This window comes from Heteronotia binoei, chromosome 7, assembly GCF_032191835.1.
Source record: "Heteronotia binoei isolate CCM8104 ecotype False Entrance Well chromosome 7, APGP_CSIRO_Hbin_v1, whole genome shotgun sequence".
NCBI classification, from domain to species: domain Eukaryota; kingdom Metazoa; phylum Chordata; class Lepidosauria; order Squamata; family Gekkonidae; genus Heteronotia; species Heteronotia binoei.
Window position 1 is genome coordinate 54,062,336 of NC_083229.1, and position 18,184 is coordinate 54,080,519.

General features: G+C 43.4%; 1 protein-coding gene across 1 annotated transcript in view; it reads right to left on the minus strand.

Annotated features, from left to right (window-relative positions):
• Nucleotides 1–17,890, minus strand: part of RDH10 (retinol dehydrogenase 10) — a 42,115-nt gene extending 24,225 nt beyond the window's left edge. Inside the window, exons 1-2 of the mRNA XM_060243638.1 lie at nt 16,990–17,890; nt 14,598–14,833 (exon numbers count right to left, since the gene is read on the minus strand). Coding sequence (XP_060099621.1) covers nt 14,598–14,833; nt 16,990–17,281 — 528 coding nt within the window. The 5' untranslated portion in view covers nt 17,282–17,890. The remainder of the gene's footprint in view (nt 1–14,597; nt 14,834–16,989) is intronic.
• Nucleotides 17,891–18,184: the final 294 nt, after the last annotated feature.

Sequence of the window (18,184 nt, forward strand, 5' to 3'; positions counted from 1 at the left end):
CTCACCACCCTGAACAATTTAGTGTCAACTGCAAACCTGGCCACTTCACTGCTTACTCCCAACTCCAAATCATTTATGAACAAGTTAAAAAGCAGGGGACCCAGTACTGAGCCCTGTGGCACCCCACTGCTTACCGTCCTCCACTATGAAGACTGCCCATTTATACTTCCATGTTTATACTTCCATGTTTCTAAACGGTAAAGGCTAGGAACTACTGCTGTTGTGCACAATACATTCTCCATCACATAATATGAAAATACACGGTCTAAGCCATTATACAGAAATTTATTCCATCAGTTATCCAATCAAGTATGGGCCTCTAGGATAAGGACTGAGACAGTGTTATAAATCTCATAGATGACTGCTGGTAAGCTGCTTAGCAAATGATAACAACTTTCTTATATCCACAATACCAGGTAAGTTACAGCACAGTTAAACATGACTGTTATGTATGATAGGAGGAAACTGTGCCTCTTGGTTGGGGTTGTTTGGACCTCTTCAGCAATTGTAGTTTGGGAGAGTGGCTGAAGTAGGCAGGAGTTTCTGTTTTCTATGGCTGGTTGTTTGAATGAATAAACCAGTTATGCCTAAGGTATGTTGAGCCTCTTCCTTACTACTACTAGACACAGCAAACAGAACTAGTTAAAAAGAGAAATTGAAACAAACTTTTAAAAAAGAACAACTAATAAATACCCCCCCCCCAAAAAAAAGAGGTTTGTAAATTTTAGGAGAATTTAAACAGCCAAGTTTCATCTAGCAATTACAGTTTGTTCATTGTAAATTACCTAGCACCTCAGCCTGAAGGCCTACTTCCTAATGCATTCAATTTCTAGTTGTGCGAAGTCTTCACTTCTCTGTGTGATTAGCATCCAGATTCTTGATTGCCACTTCCCATTTGGTTGTGAAATAAATAAATGAACAATGCAAATATCTATCCATTGTCACATGAACAAGCTCAGCTTTAAATATTCATTTGAAAGCCTATATATATGTATAAACACACACACACTTTCCTGTTTAGACATTTGTTCTTAAGTAGTCAGGAGAACTGAACATCTTTTATTTTGTTACACCATTACTTTAGGGATCTCTGTGAATGGCAGACATTGCTTTTTCATAACACTTAACTTTTGAACTATTAGTCCAGCAATACAAGTGAGAAAGGCCCCAGTACCTTAAAACTCTGTACTAAGGACTTACAGCTATTCCCTGTTTCCCCATTTTGATATAGGCCAAAGAAAACAACAATTAGAACTTTAACTTTTGGGGAAGTCTTAGAAAAGTATAATGATCCATATGCAGAGTATCAAACAGGAGACAGGAAGTCAAGCAAAACCAAAGGACAAAATTAGACCTTCCCAATAAATACACACAAAACTTCACCAAGGTACCTGAAATACAAATCAAAACATCTTCAAATATTGCTAGAGTACCTGGTTTTTCAGGCAGCCTCAAGTGTAAATGCAAATTTAGTCAATTGATGCACCAGAAACTCTCAGTGTATATTTTTTCTGAGCCTGTGCCCTTTGGTTGAAATATTATTTATGGAGCGCCCTATGCTGGAAGAGGAATTGAAACAGTCGACTTGTTTCAGGACTCCGTTGACGGAATTGTGGAACTTCGGGAATTGGTTTTCCAGTCTTCATGATAATTGTGTATTGAGGATTGACTTTTCAGTCTTTATGTGATTGTTATTGTATATGTTTATTATAATACATTAGTAATCCGGTCACTATAACTCTTGTTGTGCATTTATACTCTGTAAGTGACCTCTCTTTGTTGATCAACCTCCAGATGGTAACTGGAGATCTGCTATTACAACAGATTTCCGAGTGACTGAGATTAGTTCACCTGGAGAAAATGGCCACTTTGGAAGATAAATTGTAAGGCATTATATCCCATTGGAGTCCCCCCCCTTCCCAAACCCCACTCGCCTCTAACTCTACCTCCAAATCTCCAGGTATTTTCCAATCCTGATCTTGCAACCCATATTTTAAGGGGATAGCAATAGTAAGGTACATGAATATCATGCTCAGTTTGCTATTCAGAAGTATCACCATAAATCTGAATCCTGGAACAGACTACAATTGCTATGTCAATATTCAAGTGATGGAACCTGAAAACAGGTTCCGCTGTGTGGTAAACACCTGATTTCCTTTTATGCAACATAAGGCTTAAACCAGGAATTAGGGGGCTTGCCTTACAATGGCTCCCCTCCTTCCTTGAAGGTCGGGGACAAAGGGTGGCAATTGGAGGGGAGCTGTCCCAGAGACACCTACTTAATTGTGGGGTGCCTCAGGGGGCAGTTCTCTCTCCGATGTTGTTTAACATCTATATGCGCCCCCTTGCCCAGATTGCCCGGGAGTATGGGCTGGGTTGCCACCAGTACGCTGATGACACCCAGCTCTATCTATTGATGGACGGCCGGACTGACAATGTCCCTATGAATCTGGACCGGGCATTGCAAGCCGTGGCGGGCTGGCTCAGGCTGAGTGGACTGAAGCTGAATCCAGCGAAGACTGAGGTCCTCTGCGTGGGTCGCAGCGGGCCAGGGGGGGAGATCTCCCTACCAACCTTTGACGGTGCGCCGCTGACACCAGTGCGCAGGGTCAAAAGTTTGGGAGTACTACTGGAGTCTTCCTTGTCAATGGAAACCCAGATAGCTGCCACTGCTAAATCCGCCTTTTTCCACCTTAGGAGGGCGAGGCAGTTGGCCCCCTTCTTGGAACGCGGCGACCTGGCAACTGTGATCCACGCAACGGTCACCTCGAGGCTGGACTACTGTAATGCCCTCTACATGGGGCTGCCCTTACACCGAACCTGAAAACTGCAGTTAGTGCAGAACGCGGCGGCCAGGCTGCTGGTGAGACTACCTCGGTGGGAACATGTGTGGCCTAGGCTGCGGGAGCTGCACTGGCTGCCAATTGTGTATCGAGTTCATTATAAGGTGCTGGTTATCACCTTTAAAGCCCTATATGGCCGAGGACCTGCCTACCTTAGGGACCGCCTCTCCCCATATGTTCCTCAGAGAGCACTGAGATCTAGTTCCCAAAATCTTTTAAAAATCCCTGGGCCAAGGGAGGCTAGATTGAAAACAACGAGGGAGCAAGCCTTCTCAGTAATGGCTCCCCGATGGTGGAATCAACTATCAGAAGAGGTGCGAGCCCTGCGAGACTTGAATCAGTTTTGCAGGGCCTGTAAAACCGCCCTCTTTCAGCTCGCTTTTGAGACGGAACACAACTAAAATGACATCTAGCCATCTTGTATGTATTCTGAATGGTAGCACCTTAATTATTAATCTATTTGGCACAATTGTTTATTCAACTTTTAACTTAATTTATATATGAAAGTCAATTATATTTTAACTGTTTTATATGATTGTATTTTACTGTAAACATGGTATTCACCATACTCTGTGAGCCGCTCTGAGCCTGCCTGTGGCGGGGGAGGGCGGGATATAAAAATAAACTTATTATTATTATTATTATTATTATTATTAAACCACAGAATGATTTCCAATTGTACTTTTCAACTTTCAAAGCAGGAACCAAGGCTCCATAAGAAGGTCAGATAAGTGGTACTTAATACTTTCCCCAAAACCATTTCCCACTTTTTAATTTACATTCAAATTTGTGTTGAAGACAGAAAGAGATCAGAAAAAGGAGAATCCTATCCAATGAGAATAAGGTAAGGAGAAATAGATTTCCGGAAATACTGCAAAGATCCGTAAACTTTTTGAGTCTGTGAGCATTTCTGAAATTCTCATAGAGGGTGATGAACAAAGCCACCAAATTGCTGCCAATTTGGCCCACTCACATTTCTAAAAACTAGGCTTGCCAATCCCCAGGTCCCAGTGGGGGTTCTTCCGCTTTCCCAGTCTCCTTCCCACCCCCAGAGCCACCATGTGATTTTTTTCCCCTCTGGAGGCTCCAGTCTCCGATTGGAAAGGCTTCCTCTTGAGATGGGGTATCTGTGTTACTTGGAAGAAGTTGGCTGAAATTCGTGAGTAGAGAGGCCAATCCCTCACTTCAGTCGCCAGAAAAGGGGGGGGGGGGAGGGGAGGGGAGGAATGTCTGCTGAGCATTTCATTATTCCCTATGTGGAGATCGATTCTCATAGGGTATAATGGGGAATTGATCTGGAGGTTTCAGGGGCTCTGGGGAAGCTGTTTTTTGAGGTAGAGGCATCAAATTTTCAGTATAGTATCTAGTGCCTCTCCCCAAAGTACCCCCCCAAGTTTCAAAACGATTGGACCAGGGGGTCCAATTCTATGAGTCCTAAAAGAAGGTGCCCCTATCCTTCATTATTTCCTATGGAAGGAAGACATTTTAAAAAGTGTGCTGTCCCTTTAAATGTGATGGCCAGAACTCCCTTGGAGTTCAATTATGCTTGTCACACCCTTGTTCCTGGCTCCACCCCCAATGTCTCCTGGCTCCACCCCCAAAGTCCCCAGATATTTCTTGAATTGGACTTGGCAACCCTACTAAAAACACTTAGTGGGCACCAGGAAAGGTATCCATGGCCATCAAATTGGGGGTGATGTCTATATATCTAATTTTCAACATGCCCCCTATGTGCAAATACTGATTTCTGCAGATGGGGGGCACATGGAGGGTAGAGAGATTTTCCTGCACAATTGGGCCAGGTTTGCAGCAAAATCTGAAAACTTTAAAAAATACATTGGGGGGTTAAATCCCCCCAAATGAAAAGTGTTGTCTGTGCATGTGCATACAATGGTCTTACAAGTTCTTGGTGGCCTGTCTCCTTGTGGCCAGCAGCCTCCCCACAGCCAGCAGAATGCCCTGGGTCTATCCCAGGCAACAACCCCCACCCTGCAGCCAGCTGCTGAAGCCACAGCAGGAGAGCCTCCCTGCACCCAGATAGACAAGGCTGAAGCTGTCAGAGGGGAGGCCAATGCCACCCAACACTTCCCGGTCAGGGTCTCCCAACCTGTAGAAAACTGACACTCTGCCTCCCAGAGAGAAAGAGAAAGGAGGAGCAATTGCCTTGGGAGAGAAAGAGAGAAAAGGGGGATTAGCTTGAGAGAGAGAAAGACAAAGAAGGCAAAATAAGCAGAGGGGAGAAGGGGGTATTGGTTTGGTGGGGGGAGGAGAAGAGAAAGAAGAAAGAGAGCAAAACAGATGGAGATATAAGTAAGAGAAGGAGAGGGGGGAAGAAGAAGAGAGAGATGGAGATGGGGTGGTAGGGGAAAAAGCAAAGCTAGGGGGTAGAATAATTGCCATAAAAGATAAGGGGAAGAGATAGAGTGAAGAAATGCTGACAGATCAGGGGAAGGGAGAAGAAAGTGGAATAAATTTGTTAAATGGGGAGGGAGCAAAGGAAGGGGAAGGGAAAAGATGATGGGAGAGTGGGAAGAGAGCAAGGGTTGTGGGTGAGTGAATGCCAAGGGTGGTATATACATACACTGCAATTACAAATTAAACCAAGCCACAACACTTTATGCAATATTTTATTGTGGGTCTCCTCTTGTAGAATACTAAATACTTATCCTACTGTATTTCAGCCTCTAGAAAATAGGTGCCTGAATGTGTCCACATGTAAAGAAAAAGTGTGTGCATCTTAGAATGCAAAATTACTACTGTTGACTATTGCATGTATCAGCACAATTGTTTTACCTAAGTTTTATATAAATCTGTAAACCTAGCCCTTTCAGAACCAGATGCATAGTAGCAAGTTGTTCTTGAATGAATCCCAGAAGACTAATCTTTGAAGAATTTAGATGGATAAATGTTGCTACTAATGTTAGTACAAACATGATAGGTAAGCAGAGAACAGAGAAGAAACAGTTCCTGCCTGGAGGATTACAATCTATGCTAGACAGACAAGAGAAGGGTGAGAAGGCAGGTCAGAAACTGAGAAGCCAACAGAATCAGGATAGGAAAGCCAGGCCATAACAGATGTCCAGGAAACATGAAGCTGCAGTGGTTAAACATTCATTTTAAGGAGCTCAAGTTTTATAGGTGGCTTCTGCATTAAGCAGAACACCACATCCCCCCTGCCCGCTTTCAATTGAGCATCTCATTACTTCCAGAAGGCTGATAACCCCCCTCTGTCTCTGGCACTTAAAAAAAAAAGCTACAGAAGAAAGTATATGGGGATCCCATCTCAGTCTGAGACAGAGCAACATATTATCCCAGGCACATAAAGAACAATGATGATGCTATTAACTGCTCTGTAAAGAGAACAGGGACACATTTTTCTGGAGCAGTCTTAGGATATGTTGACCTCAATGTGCAAGGCATATGACAGCTCTAGTTAGACATAAGTTTTTAAAATTCAAGAAAAGCAAAAAGTGAGGAAATAGGCAGCCAAGAAGCTTAGGCCCCAAACACTACCTATATCGAAACCTTCCAGCAAGGAGCAGACAATACTGAGGCAGCCTGACCAGTTCAGTAAAAAGCAATTCAATGAGCTAATATATAATCATAGGCAGAGAGCTAAATTTTAACAAAAGAGAGAGAAGGAGAAGAGGGACACAGATGCAACTTTTGCTAGCAGGAAAAGTACAAATAGAAATAGAATCACTTTATAAAATGACAAGTATATCAAAAGAAAGCAGAAAGTCTTCAACATTTCAGTTTGGGATAGGGTTGCCAGCTCCAGGTTGGGAAAATCATTGAGATTTTGGATGTGCAGTCTGGACAGGGCAGAGTTGGGGGAGAAAAGCAAGATCAGCGGAGTATAATGCCATGGAGTCTGCCTTCCAAAAAGCACCTTCCCACCCCCCAGAGGAATTGATCTTTATACCCAGGAGATCAGTTATAATTGTAGGAGCTCTCCAGCCACTGCCTGGAGGTTGGCAACCATAAGTGTGGGAAAAGGGACTAAGGTGATATGCTGACCCAAAAAGCTGTATGTCCTTTGAGTCAGATGTATTGGAGAAGTTATTTCCAACAGAAGAAGGAGTTATTTCCAAAAATTATTTTCTCCCACTAGAAACTGGCAGACCCCTCAGAAACAGCATTTCAGGTATTGTTTTGAGCTGTAGCAGGAAGAAGCAGGCAGAGAAACCCCACCCTCACTGATAGAAATTCCTTCTGCTGTATGCTAGAAGCTTGTTTGAAAGAAAGCAAGATCCTAAAGTCACAGAGTCAAGAGAAAGAAGTTGATTCCAGAAACCTATTTTCCATCTGGGAACCAGAAGTGGTCATTATAAATTTGGACTTCCATTTGTGTTCTACATGCCAATCAGCTGACCACCTATCTGAAAACATTAGTCACCCATTCTAGTAACTATTAAAATACTAGTTGCTATTTTAATTATAGTTTCCTTTATGCACATCAATTTTCATGGTTCATCTTTCCTATTCTACTGATCTACTCCAAGCCTTCACATGAAAACTGCACGGTAGACACAGGCTTTGTAGCACTGCTATAAAACTAACAATTCAAACTAAGTCAAGGATCAAATCAATACATTTTGATGAGGCATCTGGGGCAAGAATATCATGCAAGCTGTCTGCAAATTTACAGAAATAGAAAGGGAAAGGAGAGAATTGTACTCATGGGAAAACCAGGCTTAATAAATTTTCAAATACTGAGTTGTCTTTTTGAAATGTATTGGTTAAGTAAAACATCCATTAAACGTCTACAGAATACTAATAAGCCAACCTCTTCTGCTTAATATCCCCTTGGTCTATATTTAGACATTTGCACTCAGATGGAGCAAACCTCTCAACCCCCTAGCAGTTATACAAAGATACAGGGGGTTCTTTTTGAATATACAGAAAGAAGTCTCTGCTAATAGTAATCCTGTCCAGCACTATCTTGCTTTGCTCTGGAGAGGATAAAAAGGCAGTTTAAATATGGCATATGTATATACATGACATTTCAAAGCTATTTTTAACTCTGCCTAAATGTTTCCATAAAACAGCAGGTTAGATGGCTAAGAGATTGGGAGGGTGCAAAGGGTTCAAACGCTCCTTTCCCCTCTTCTGTGGTAATTCTCCCCCATCTCCCCAGAATTGGCTTTGGTCACTGTCTGGGTAGAGTTAACCATGATTAGCACCATAGACATAACACAACATCATGGTTAAAACAAAGGAAAGAGTGTGTGCTGTTCGTGGCGTTCCTGTTAGGACTCATGCTGCCGCATTCTGGACCTGTTGGAGTTTCTGTGTTAAAGTCAATGGCAAGCCAGGATAGAGCAAGTTACTGTAGTCTACCCTGGAGGTGACTGTTGCATGGATTACTGTGGCTAGGTCCAAACAAGGCAGAAGGGGAGCAAGTGGCCTGGCTTGGTGTAGATGGAAAAATGCCATTTTAGCAATAAGTGTTACCTGGGCCTCCACGGAAAGAGAGGCATCCAAGGTCACTCCCAAGCTCTTGACTGTTGGTGCTGGTGTTAAAAGAGTACCCTGTCAAGAGCAGGCAATCTGCACTCCAGCTCCAACCCCAGCCACCGAACCTCCATCTTTGAGGGGTTCAGTTTCAACCTCTGCTGCAGTCAGCCCACCTCAGCCTTCAAACCCTCAAGCCAAGGATGACGGAATCGAGGATGACCGGTCACCCAACAGCAAATACAGCTGAGTGTCATCTGCATACTGATGACACACCCAAGCCCCAAATTCTGTACAAGCTGGGCAAGGGGATGCAAGTAGATGTTGAATATTGGGGAGAGGAGTGCCCCTTGAGGAACCCTGCAAACCAGGGGGTGTCTTGAGGACACGTCCTCTCCTTGAGCCACCCTCTGTCCCCATCCATGGAGAAAGGAGGAGGGTCACTGTAAGGCCAACCCAAGTATTCTCACGTCGGCAAGGCGACGAGTCAACAGATTGTAGTCAACTGTGTCGAACGCTGCTGTGAGATCTAATAACACTTAGCCTATACTACACTGCTGACAGCTTCCATTCCCTATGGCATTACAGGTAGACTTGCTAAAACAAGGCCAAGCCAGGTTGCTGAGTCCAAACAAGCTAGAAAACTCAAGCTTCAAGATGTGGGTGGTGCTGCAACACTTTAACAGCATATCTTCTGGATCATAACAAAACCAGTAAGGTGCCCACTATATTTATTTTATTAGATTTGCATCCCGCCCTCCCTGCCAAAGCAGGCTCAGGGCACCTATATGAAGGGAATGCCTCTAAATATCAACAGACTATAACAGCGGGTAATTTCTTTACAGCTTACTAGATAGCCTGCTTTTTAAAAAGAGGAATAATAAGAAAATAGCACTGGAATAATGAGATATAGCAAACCACATATAAACCCAGTGAGATGCAACCATTACACTACAAGCAAATAAAATAAATAAATCTAATTAATCAAATAAATTGACAGACAGAGAGACTAACTGTTCCTACTGTTTCAGTCCGCTGAACCAAACAATCTTGTGTCAAAGAAGAGCGAACTTGACATTATTGCTTACAAGAATGCATTGGTAGATTATTGTAGAATCAGTCATAATTTCACTTTATAATGGTTCTAAAATCGGGTTGCAAACATTCTACACCTTAGCTAGAAAGTACAGTAAAATATACAAGGTGAGCAGGTTGTTTTCGGTTGTGCAGGTTATATCCTATCTAGAATCACTTCCCCTAAAAAACTCAATGCTTCTTGTTAGTTCTGGAAACAACTCAGATGCACATATTGAGAAGGCTGCCTGACAGCTGTTCTCTTATTCCTCAGAGAGTATTTACTTTGCTTGATTGTAGCAAAAGCAGGTTAACACTGGAACATCCAGCCACTCTCAGCAGTAGACACTGCTCCAGATGACTGAGGTCAGCTGACTGGAAAAGCCACAGTGTGGAACATGGCTGACACATGCAATGGGTATGGAGCATCAATGCTTTGATGTCAACATCCATAAGAGCCTCTAAGCATATTTTTCACAACTTATATTTTGTGCATTTTGCTCCTTAGAAATATGTTATTGCTTGAAGTTTTGTATTACCTTGCAAAAGAGACAACACATACCCTGCTCCAAGAGTTCTCATAGATTTGAGATAAAGTTGTTCCTTCTAACCAAGACAATATTTTCTTGGTTGTTGAATGTATGTGGGATTGAAACAAAAGTCACAAGACAGTGAAAGTAAATGTTACCTTGACCTAAGAGAAGCATAAAATGTGTTAATACATGGATGTTTAAGGCACATTTCAGCACTATGCTCGCAAAGTTTAGTGCCACCGAAAAGCGTAAATAGGCATTTAAAAAAAACAATGAAAGGGTAGAAGTCACTGGGGTAGAGGTGACTGGGTGGCAGCAAGATCCCCAGTGCTGACACTTAAAAATATTGGCTCTGATCTACTAAGCATTAGTAGTTCTCAAGTCTCAATTAGTTTCTCCAGTTTTCAGTGAGATTTCTGGTCTGAGAATGAAAAATTCAAAAATTTTGGAGATAATATTTCAATGTACCTGGATAACCATGTTAATTAGCAATTTAACACAGTCAAAATGAACAAGGGTTATTAAAAGATATTCTGCATATGTTGTTCTACTGAAACAAACAAAACTGTCTACAGTAATTTGGGTCAGCTCAGATGTTATCCAATTGTATTGTTCTATATCTATATTGAAACAAACAGCAATTTTTGTGACTTTGGCTAGACAACAAAGAGTACCTTGAGAATCCACAAAGGAAAATAATTTCATTGTAAAATGAGTTCATAAGAGGACATCCATTTAAGCATGGAACTACTCAAGACTTAAAGACAAGGTCTGGACTTACTTAATGTGGATCTAACAGTAGTCTTGAGCCAGTTTAGTTCAAACCAAAGATTTATACATCATGACAGCTCCAGAACAATCCTTCAAAGGAAGGAGGAACTTAAAATTTCTTAGAAAAGTACCAAAAAAAATTACAAAAGAGTTTTTCCATTGTTACTTCAGAATTTTAAAATTTCTTAGTGCTTGCCATGTTGTAAATAATAGTTGATTTAGATGCCTGTAGCAACAGCTGCAGAATGCTCCGGGTTCCTCCCACATTTTAATGGCAATGATGTCATAAGTTGCAAAATTTCTAAGCACTCTTTGTAATTATGCCACAAGCACATATCTACTAAGCTATCCAATTTTTCTTCTTCTTCTCTAATTACACACTAGATTTATTTTTACAGAACAAGCCTTTAAGTATAACATAGATAATATAAGTTCCTGTCATTTATGTGCATTGAAACTGGTGGATTTTTAAGTTCCTACGTATCTAAAAGTTTTGTTTGCAATAAAGATATTAAAAAAGCAATACTTGCTCTAAGTCTATATAGGTATTTTATATCATCAGTGGTGGTGAAGCAAGTTGAATGCAACAGACATTCAAGGGGATGGGCCATTCTGAATGGTAAGCAGCTTATTTGCATGCATAAGCATTCACAGTTAAATGGATTTCAGAAGCAGTATTGGGCAATAGCCCCGGGTGAGACAGTGGACATCCCCTCATCAGACAAAAGAAACAATACTGGTTTTATTCCCAAGGGACAGGGCTTTTTTTGTAGCAGGAACTCCTTTGCATATTAGGCTGCACAGCACACCCCTGATGCAACCAATCCTTCAAGAGCTTACAGTAGGCCCTGTAAGAAGAGCCCTGTAAACTCTCGGAGGATTGGCTACATCAGGGGTGTGTGGCCTAATATGCAAAGGAGTTCCTGCTATAAAAAAAAGCCCTGCCAAGGGGTAGTTGTGTTTGTCTATTGCAGCTAGGACTGCCAATCCCCAGGTGGGGCAGGGAAAAGGGTCAGAAAAACTTCCATGAAAACCAGCCTCCAAAGGCAATAATGCACACAAAGAATATGAATAATTATCAAAAAAAAGCTTGTTGCAGTACAAATTCAAAGAATAATACATAAGCAAACCACAAACCCACATCCAAAGTCACTCAAACAAATTAATGTCCGAACATTTTAGGAAAGAGGTGCAGGCAGTAGTTACATTGGTAAAGTTGTCCACGGAGAACAAAAGCTCCCAAAAATTTATCTTCCATACTGCAAGGCACAGTAAAAAGAACGCGATGCGGTAGTACTTGATCCCATGTTTCGCAGACTTCTATGCGCTTACAGAAAGTCTCAAACAGTTTACATGCTGATGCTAGCAATCACTTGTATCCAATATGCTTAAGCATATGGTAGAAGCCTTTGCGAAATGTGGAATCAAGTACTACTGTGTCGCATTCTCTTTACTGTGCCTTGCTATATGAAAGACATTTTTTGGAGCTTTTGTTCTCTGTGGACAACTCTACCAATGGAACTACTGCCTGCACCTCTTTCCTAAAATCTTTGGTCATTAATTTGTTTCAGAGTGACTTTGGATGTGGGTTTGTGGTTTCCTTATGTATTATTCTTTGAATTTGTACTGCAACAAACTTTTTTTTGATAATTATTCATATACTTTGTGTGCATTAATGGTTTTGGAGGCTGGTTTTCGCGGAGGTTTTTCTGATCCTTTTCCCTGCTCTATTATCTGCGTAGCTCTTTTCTGGTTACACAATCCCCAGGTGGGGGCAGGGGATCCTCCCCCCTCCCCCCACTTCAGGGTCATCAGAAAGCAGGGGGGGGAATGTCTGCTTGGCACTCCATTATTCCCTGTGGAGACCGATTCCCATAGGGTATAATGGAAAATTGATCTGTGGGTATCTGGGACTCTGGGGGGGGGGGGCTTTTCTTGAGAGGGGCACCAAATCTGCAGCATAGCATCCAGTGTCTCTCCTAACCTCCCCCCAGTTTCAAAAAGATTGGACCATGGGGTCCAATTCTATGAGCCTCTAAAGAAAGTGTCCCTATCCTTCATTATTCCAAATGGAGGGAAGGCATTTAAAAGGAGTGTGGCCCCTTTAAATGTGATGGCCAGAACTCCAATTATGCTGGTCACACCCTTGCTTCTGGCTCCACCTCCAAAGCCCCCAGATACTTCTTGAGTCGGACCTGGCAACCCTAATTGCAGCAAATATAAATAGCAGTCTTGTGGCACTTTAACAAAAATATGTAAAATTCAATTCTAAATCAAAAAGGTAATATGGTAATTAAGAGATGCTAGTTGATGTTAATGGATTTAGAAGAGTGTAACTCAATTTAGGATTGCACTGGCAATGGATTGAGGATTCCCAGAATCTGCCAAAACAGCAGCACCTATAGCGTGTAAGAAATCCCAGAATCCTGTTCAAAGCCTCAGTGAGAAGGGGGAGATTATTTCTTGGCAACACCTAAGACCTCCACCCATTACAGGGTTAACTACCTTAGCATGGCCTCACTATTTTTCTTGATTAGAATTAAATTTTGTATAATTTCCATTTTACCCTCTATGTCCTGCATTTCATAGCCAATTGACCCTGTTTATTTTTTTTCATGCCTCTTATATGAAGTTTCTGCCTAGTGAGGATCCACTCATTACATCTGAAGAAATGGGTTCTAGTCTACCAAAGTTTATGGTGGAATAAAAGTTTCTTAGTGCCACAAAACCGCTGTTAATCTTAGGACAGCTGTACCACTGCCCTGAATCAAAATTTATAATATGCCTTTCTTCTAGTCAGTTTTTAAATAACAAGCTGGACTTTTAAAGCATACTTAAGCATATTCATCTTTATTGTCATGATGATCCCAGAGCTTAAGCATTAATTCCCTGGGCCTTGTTACTCTCTTCCCACCCTCTGAACACACATATGATCCCATCCTATACACACAATCTCACAAACCCTGAAAGAAAAAAATCAATTTTATTTCTGAAATGATATAAATAGACCACATTACAGTAAAAACCTTACAGCACAGACTGCCCTCCCCCCATATCTGGCAAAGTGTACCCATTCTCCCCCCTTTTCCTCTGTGACACATTAAATGCCAGATTGAAATTTCTAAAGAGCCAGAAATATGAAGTCATTAACAAGGAGAGCCAACAGTTCTTTCAATTTACAGGCAATTTATAAAAAGTTGATAGCACTGAGCTTGAGTTATGATGACCACATATCTATAACCTATACAATAAGAACCATTAATGTCTAAATATTCAGTGGCCCTGATCCAGGGAGAATTTGTCATGCTCAAGTCTCATGGAAATGTTCGTTGCTACTAACCTGTCCCATTGATTTTTACTTAAGTGTGATTAATGTTTTCTGGCTCAGGGTGAGGGTGGTGGCTGAGTAAAGACAAAAAGAATAAAAAGCACAAAAGCATAATTCTAGCAACAGACAAACAAATCCAGTCTCAATAACAGGAAAGTGCTGCACTAATGTTATGTTAAAGCAGGGGTGGCCAAACTTGCTTAACATAAGAACCACACAGAATAAATGTCAGATGTTGGAAGGAAGGAAGGAAGGAAGGAAGGAAGGAAGGAAGGAAGGAAGGAAGGAAGGAAGGAAGGAAGGAAGGAAGGAAGGAAGGAAGGAAGGAAGGAATAGATGGGAGGAGGGACAGGTGGAAAGAAAGCCATTTTAAATGCATTCTCCACTGGCTGACTTGGCTTTGAGATGTGATTTAAAGAGACAACTGCCTTCTCAAAGCCAGCTGACAGAGTGGTGGGTCTTAAAGAGCTACATAATATGTGTGAAAGAGCCACATGTGGCTCCTAAGTCACAGTTCAGCCACCCCTGTATTAAAGGATTTTGTTGTTATGAAAAGAACATACTAGGAAGTAAGGTAAGTGAAATACTCACCCAAAAGTGTGCATGGCAATTAACCATCATGGTCCTCTCGATCAACTCATCAGGACATTCCAGGAGATGATGTCCAGAGACCACGCCAGCATTATTAACCAGGACTGAGACTTCACCAACTTCTTTGCGGACTCTCTCAGCAGTCATGTAGACATTCTCCCTTTTGCTCACATCACAAGTGTACGTATGGACCTGCAGGTTGTAGTGAGGTAGCACTTCCTCTTCTCCATGCCCAGCTGATTACAGAAACACAAGACAAGCAAAATGGGGGGGGGGAGAACCTCATTAGAGATTTAAGCTCAGAAAATAGCAACCAATGATTAATTTAACCATTTTGATAAGATTTTTTTTTATTTAGTTCTAAAGGATGAAAGAAGCTGTGCTAATTCATGTCACTTACAGACAAAAAGGGATAAACAATTGGGGTTGTGTCCAATGTTCTCTCTATTCTGCCCCCTACTGAGTGGAGCGGTTCACATCCTGAGCAGAATATAATTGCTGCAATCTTAAAATGGGCAATGCAAGACCCTGTGGAGCTCCAGACTGCTACTGAGTGGTGCTTCCTGTGTTAATGAGCAGCCACTCCATATACAGTTTAGAGGGTACACTATTTGAGTCCTATGACTCCCTTCCATTAAGTCTTTCTCCATCAGAATAAACCATTTTCCATTCAAGAAAGCAGAATAGAGAAATTCAGTCATAGCCAGCCAACATTTTTACTCAATCTCACCTAATTCCACCTTAATACCACATTGCATAGGATCACAGAATCACAGAGTTAGAAGGGAACCTCCAGAGTAATCTAGTCCAATCCCCTGCACAAAGCTTTTTGTCCATGCTTGTCATGTGATCCCCAGGATACACTTTTTGGTAATTCACCAGTGGAAAAACTGGTTGGATCCAACACAACTGATCCAACTTAGGGTAGGAAGACATAAGATCCAACCCCATGCCCAGTGAATGATACAAGAGGTACTCAATACAAATAGTAGAGCAAGATTAGTCTAAGCATGGAACATTCAGTGCATTCCACTTCAAATGAAACATCTGGATTGAAGATCAAAGACTGGATCATCTTATATATGATAACTCAGAAAACAAATACCAATTTCTGGGTTTTTCTACATAGTGTGAACAGGGCAGTACTCTTGACTCTGGTTAAAAATTGGAATACTAAATCTTAATTGGTTTGGTGTATAAAAGGTACAGAGGATCTAAACTAAGCACAATGAAGCAAGTTAAAAACTAGCTTTACTCTGTTTGAATAATATGCTAAATAAGTGTGTCAACCCAGACTTTCCACACTAAACAAACTGCAGGGCACCAGGAACATCAGTCTTCATTTCTCCACAAGTTTTCCACTCATAGGTATTCCCATTTCACCATCTACAGGGCACTTAACGTTTTGCCAGCCACTAGTCACTTTAAACTAGTTATTCTTACAATCCTCCTCAGAATACACACACACACACAAAACACAGATAAAAAATCAGACACTGAAATACTGGTCATTACTTCTCCCCCTGCCTGAGTGTATTTATTCCAGCTTCCTAAATTCTTACTGTTCCTACTTGATGTAAAATTTAACTTAAAGAATTTAGATAACCACAGACTATAATTTCAAACCCAATTATTTTCTTCAATTTCAATCTTAACAGGACATTAGAAATCAGAGGTAGTAACCTTCCCCCAGATATGTGATCATCTTATATTATGGCAGAGATTTACATCTTTTTCTACACTTCTGGTTTGTGGAAACCAGAGAACATACCCAACAATCAGACTGGGGAGGGGGGTAATCTTTTTTGTATTTTTAGCACTTGACTGTTGTCTGCCCCTCTTTCTGTTCCCTTTCAGGATATGAAAAGCATGTGAATACTTTTACAGCATTATCCTAAACCATGTTACACCCATCTTAATCTATTGAAAGGGGTAAGTCGGTTTAGCATTGCATCGTTCCTTTGATATCCTTAGTATATGAAGCAACAGGTACAAAGGCACCCTGCAGAAAGCAGCAGAAAAAGTTGGACAGGATCTGTCCCGTTCCCAGCCTCTTAGAGAAGTCTGCTATCTTGGTCACCTTTGCCCTGCTACTAGATAGCTCCTCTCTAGTGCTTAGACCAGTGTAACATTTTGTAATATTTTTAAAAAAACAACCTCCTAAAGCTCTTGAAGCAAGGCAGATCTTGAAAGCTAATCCTAGAACATTTTCTTAACGTCAATTTATCCTGGGGTTTCAACGCATTAAGAGGAGCTGAAACGTCTGATCGCCCACATTCCCGGCGCTTTATTTTAAGGTCTCTCCTCCTTTCGTTTGACTTCCCGGTAAGGCAGATCCCCGGGGCGCGCGGGAGCGAGCGGAGAGTCCGGGGAGGGGGGGGGGGTGTCTTACCTTTCCGGGCGGCGGCGACGGCTTCTTCGGCGATCTCTCGGTAGATGTGACGCACCATGCCCGCCGTCTCCTCGTTGCTCTGCGTGTTGATGTCCCACAGCACCAAGCGCGCCCGACGGCGGGCAAACTCCAGGGCGAAAAGGCGGCCCAGCCCGCTGCCGGCGCCGGTGATGAGGCACACCTGGCCCGCCACGCTCTTCTCCTTGGGGCGCATGAACCACTTGGCCGCAGCCACCACAAACGCCCACAGGACCTTGAAGGTAACCACGAAGAACTCCAAGAGGATGTTCATGGCCGCGGCTCCCTTGGCGCCGGGGAGGGCGAGCGCTGGACTGGCGGCGGAGCGCAGTCCGGAGGCAACGGGAGCGCCCCGCTCGGAGGGACCAGGAAGGCGACGGCGGGCACCTAAGCCGCCAGCGGCCAAGCCTCTTCCCCCGCCTGCGGGCACCTGGCTGCCACTCTGCAGCAGCTTCGGAGCCAACCTGGCCGCTTCCTGCTCCTCAGTGCCCAGAAGCCCTCGGCGGCGGCGGGCTGGGCAGAGAGAGCCGAGGCGAGCAGGAAGGGCTGAGCCAAGCGTCCCGCTACCTAGCCGCCCACCCCGAAGACCCGCCGGCCCAATTCAGACCCAGCAAGTTGAACGAGCCCCCGAGCACAAGTTTGTGCCCAGACCCCGTCGGGCGTTGGGAGCGGGCTGAGCTGCCGGCGGCCGCCGCCTTCTCTCAGGCTGGGCTCAGGGGAGCAAAGGTGCGCTCCGCGGCCACCTTCCCGGCTGAGGGGCTCCTGAGCCGCGCGCCTCCCGCCCTGCGCCTATCTGCACCCTTCTGCCTCGCGGCCGGGCCACAGCTCAGCACCTCGCCCCTGAAAGTGAGCATTTTCCCACCGCTCGGGGCTCTATATAGCCCCGGCGAGAGGGACGCAGCCCCCCCTCCGCCATCTCTCCCGCCCCCAACCCCCTCAGCAGCCCTGCTTCCCAGACCTGTCCCTCCTCCTTCTCGCCCATTTTGCATTCCTAGGCCTTCCCCCATCACATTTCCGCCCTCTTCGCCCGCAGCACCGCCCCTTGTTCAATGGAGAGACCATCCCAGCCACGCCAGCCGCACGCGAAACGCCCGGCGCGCCGCTGGGCCCACCCAGCAGAGAATAGCCGGAGCTGCATTCAGACGTCACGAACGAACAGAAGGCGAGAAGCTGGCGA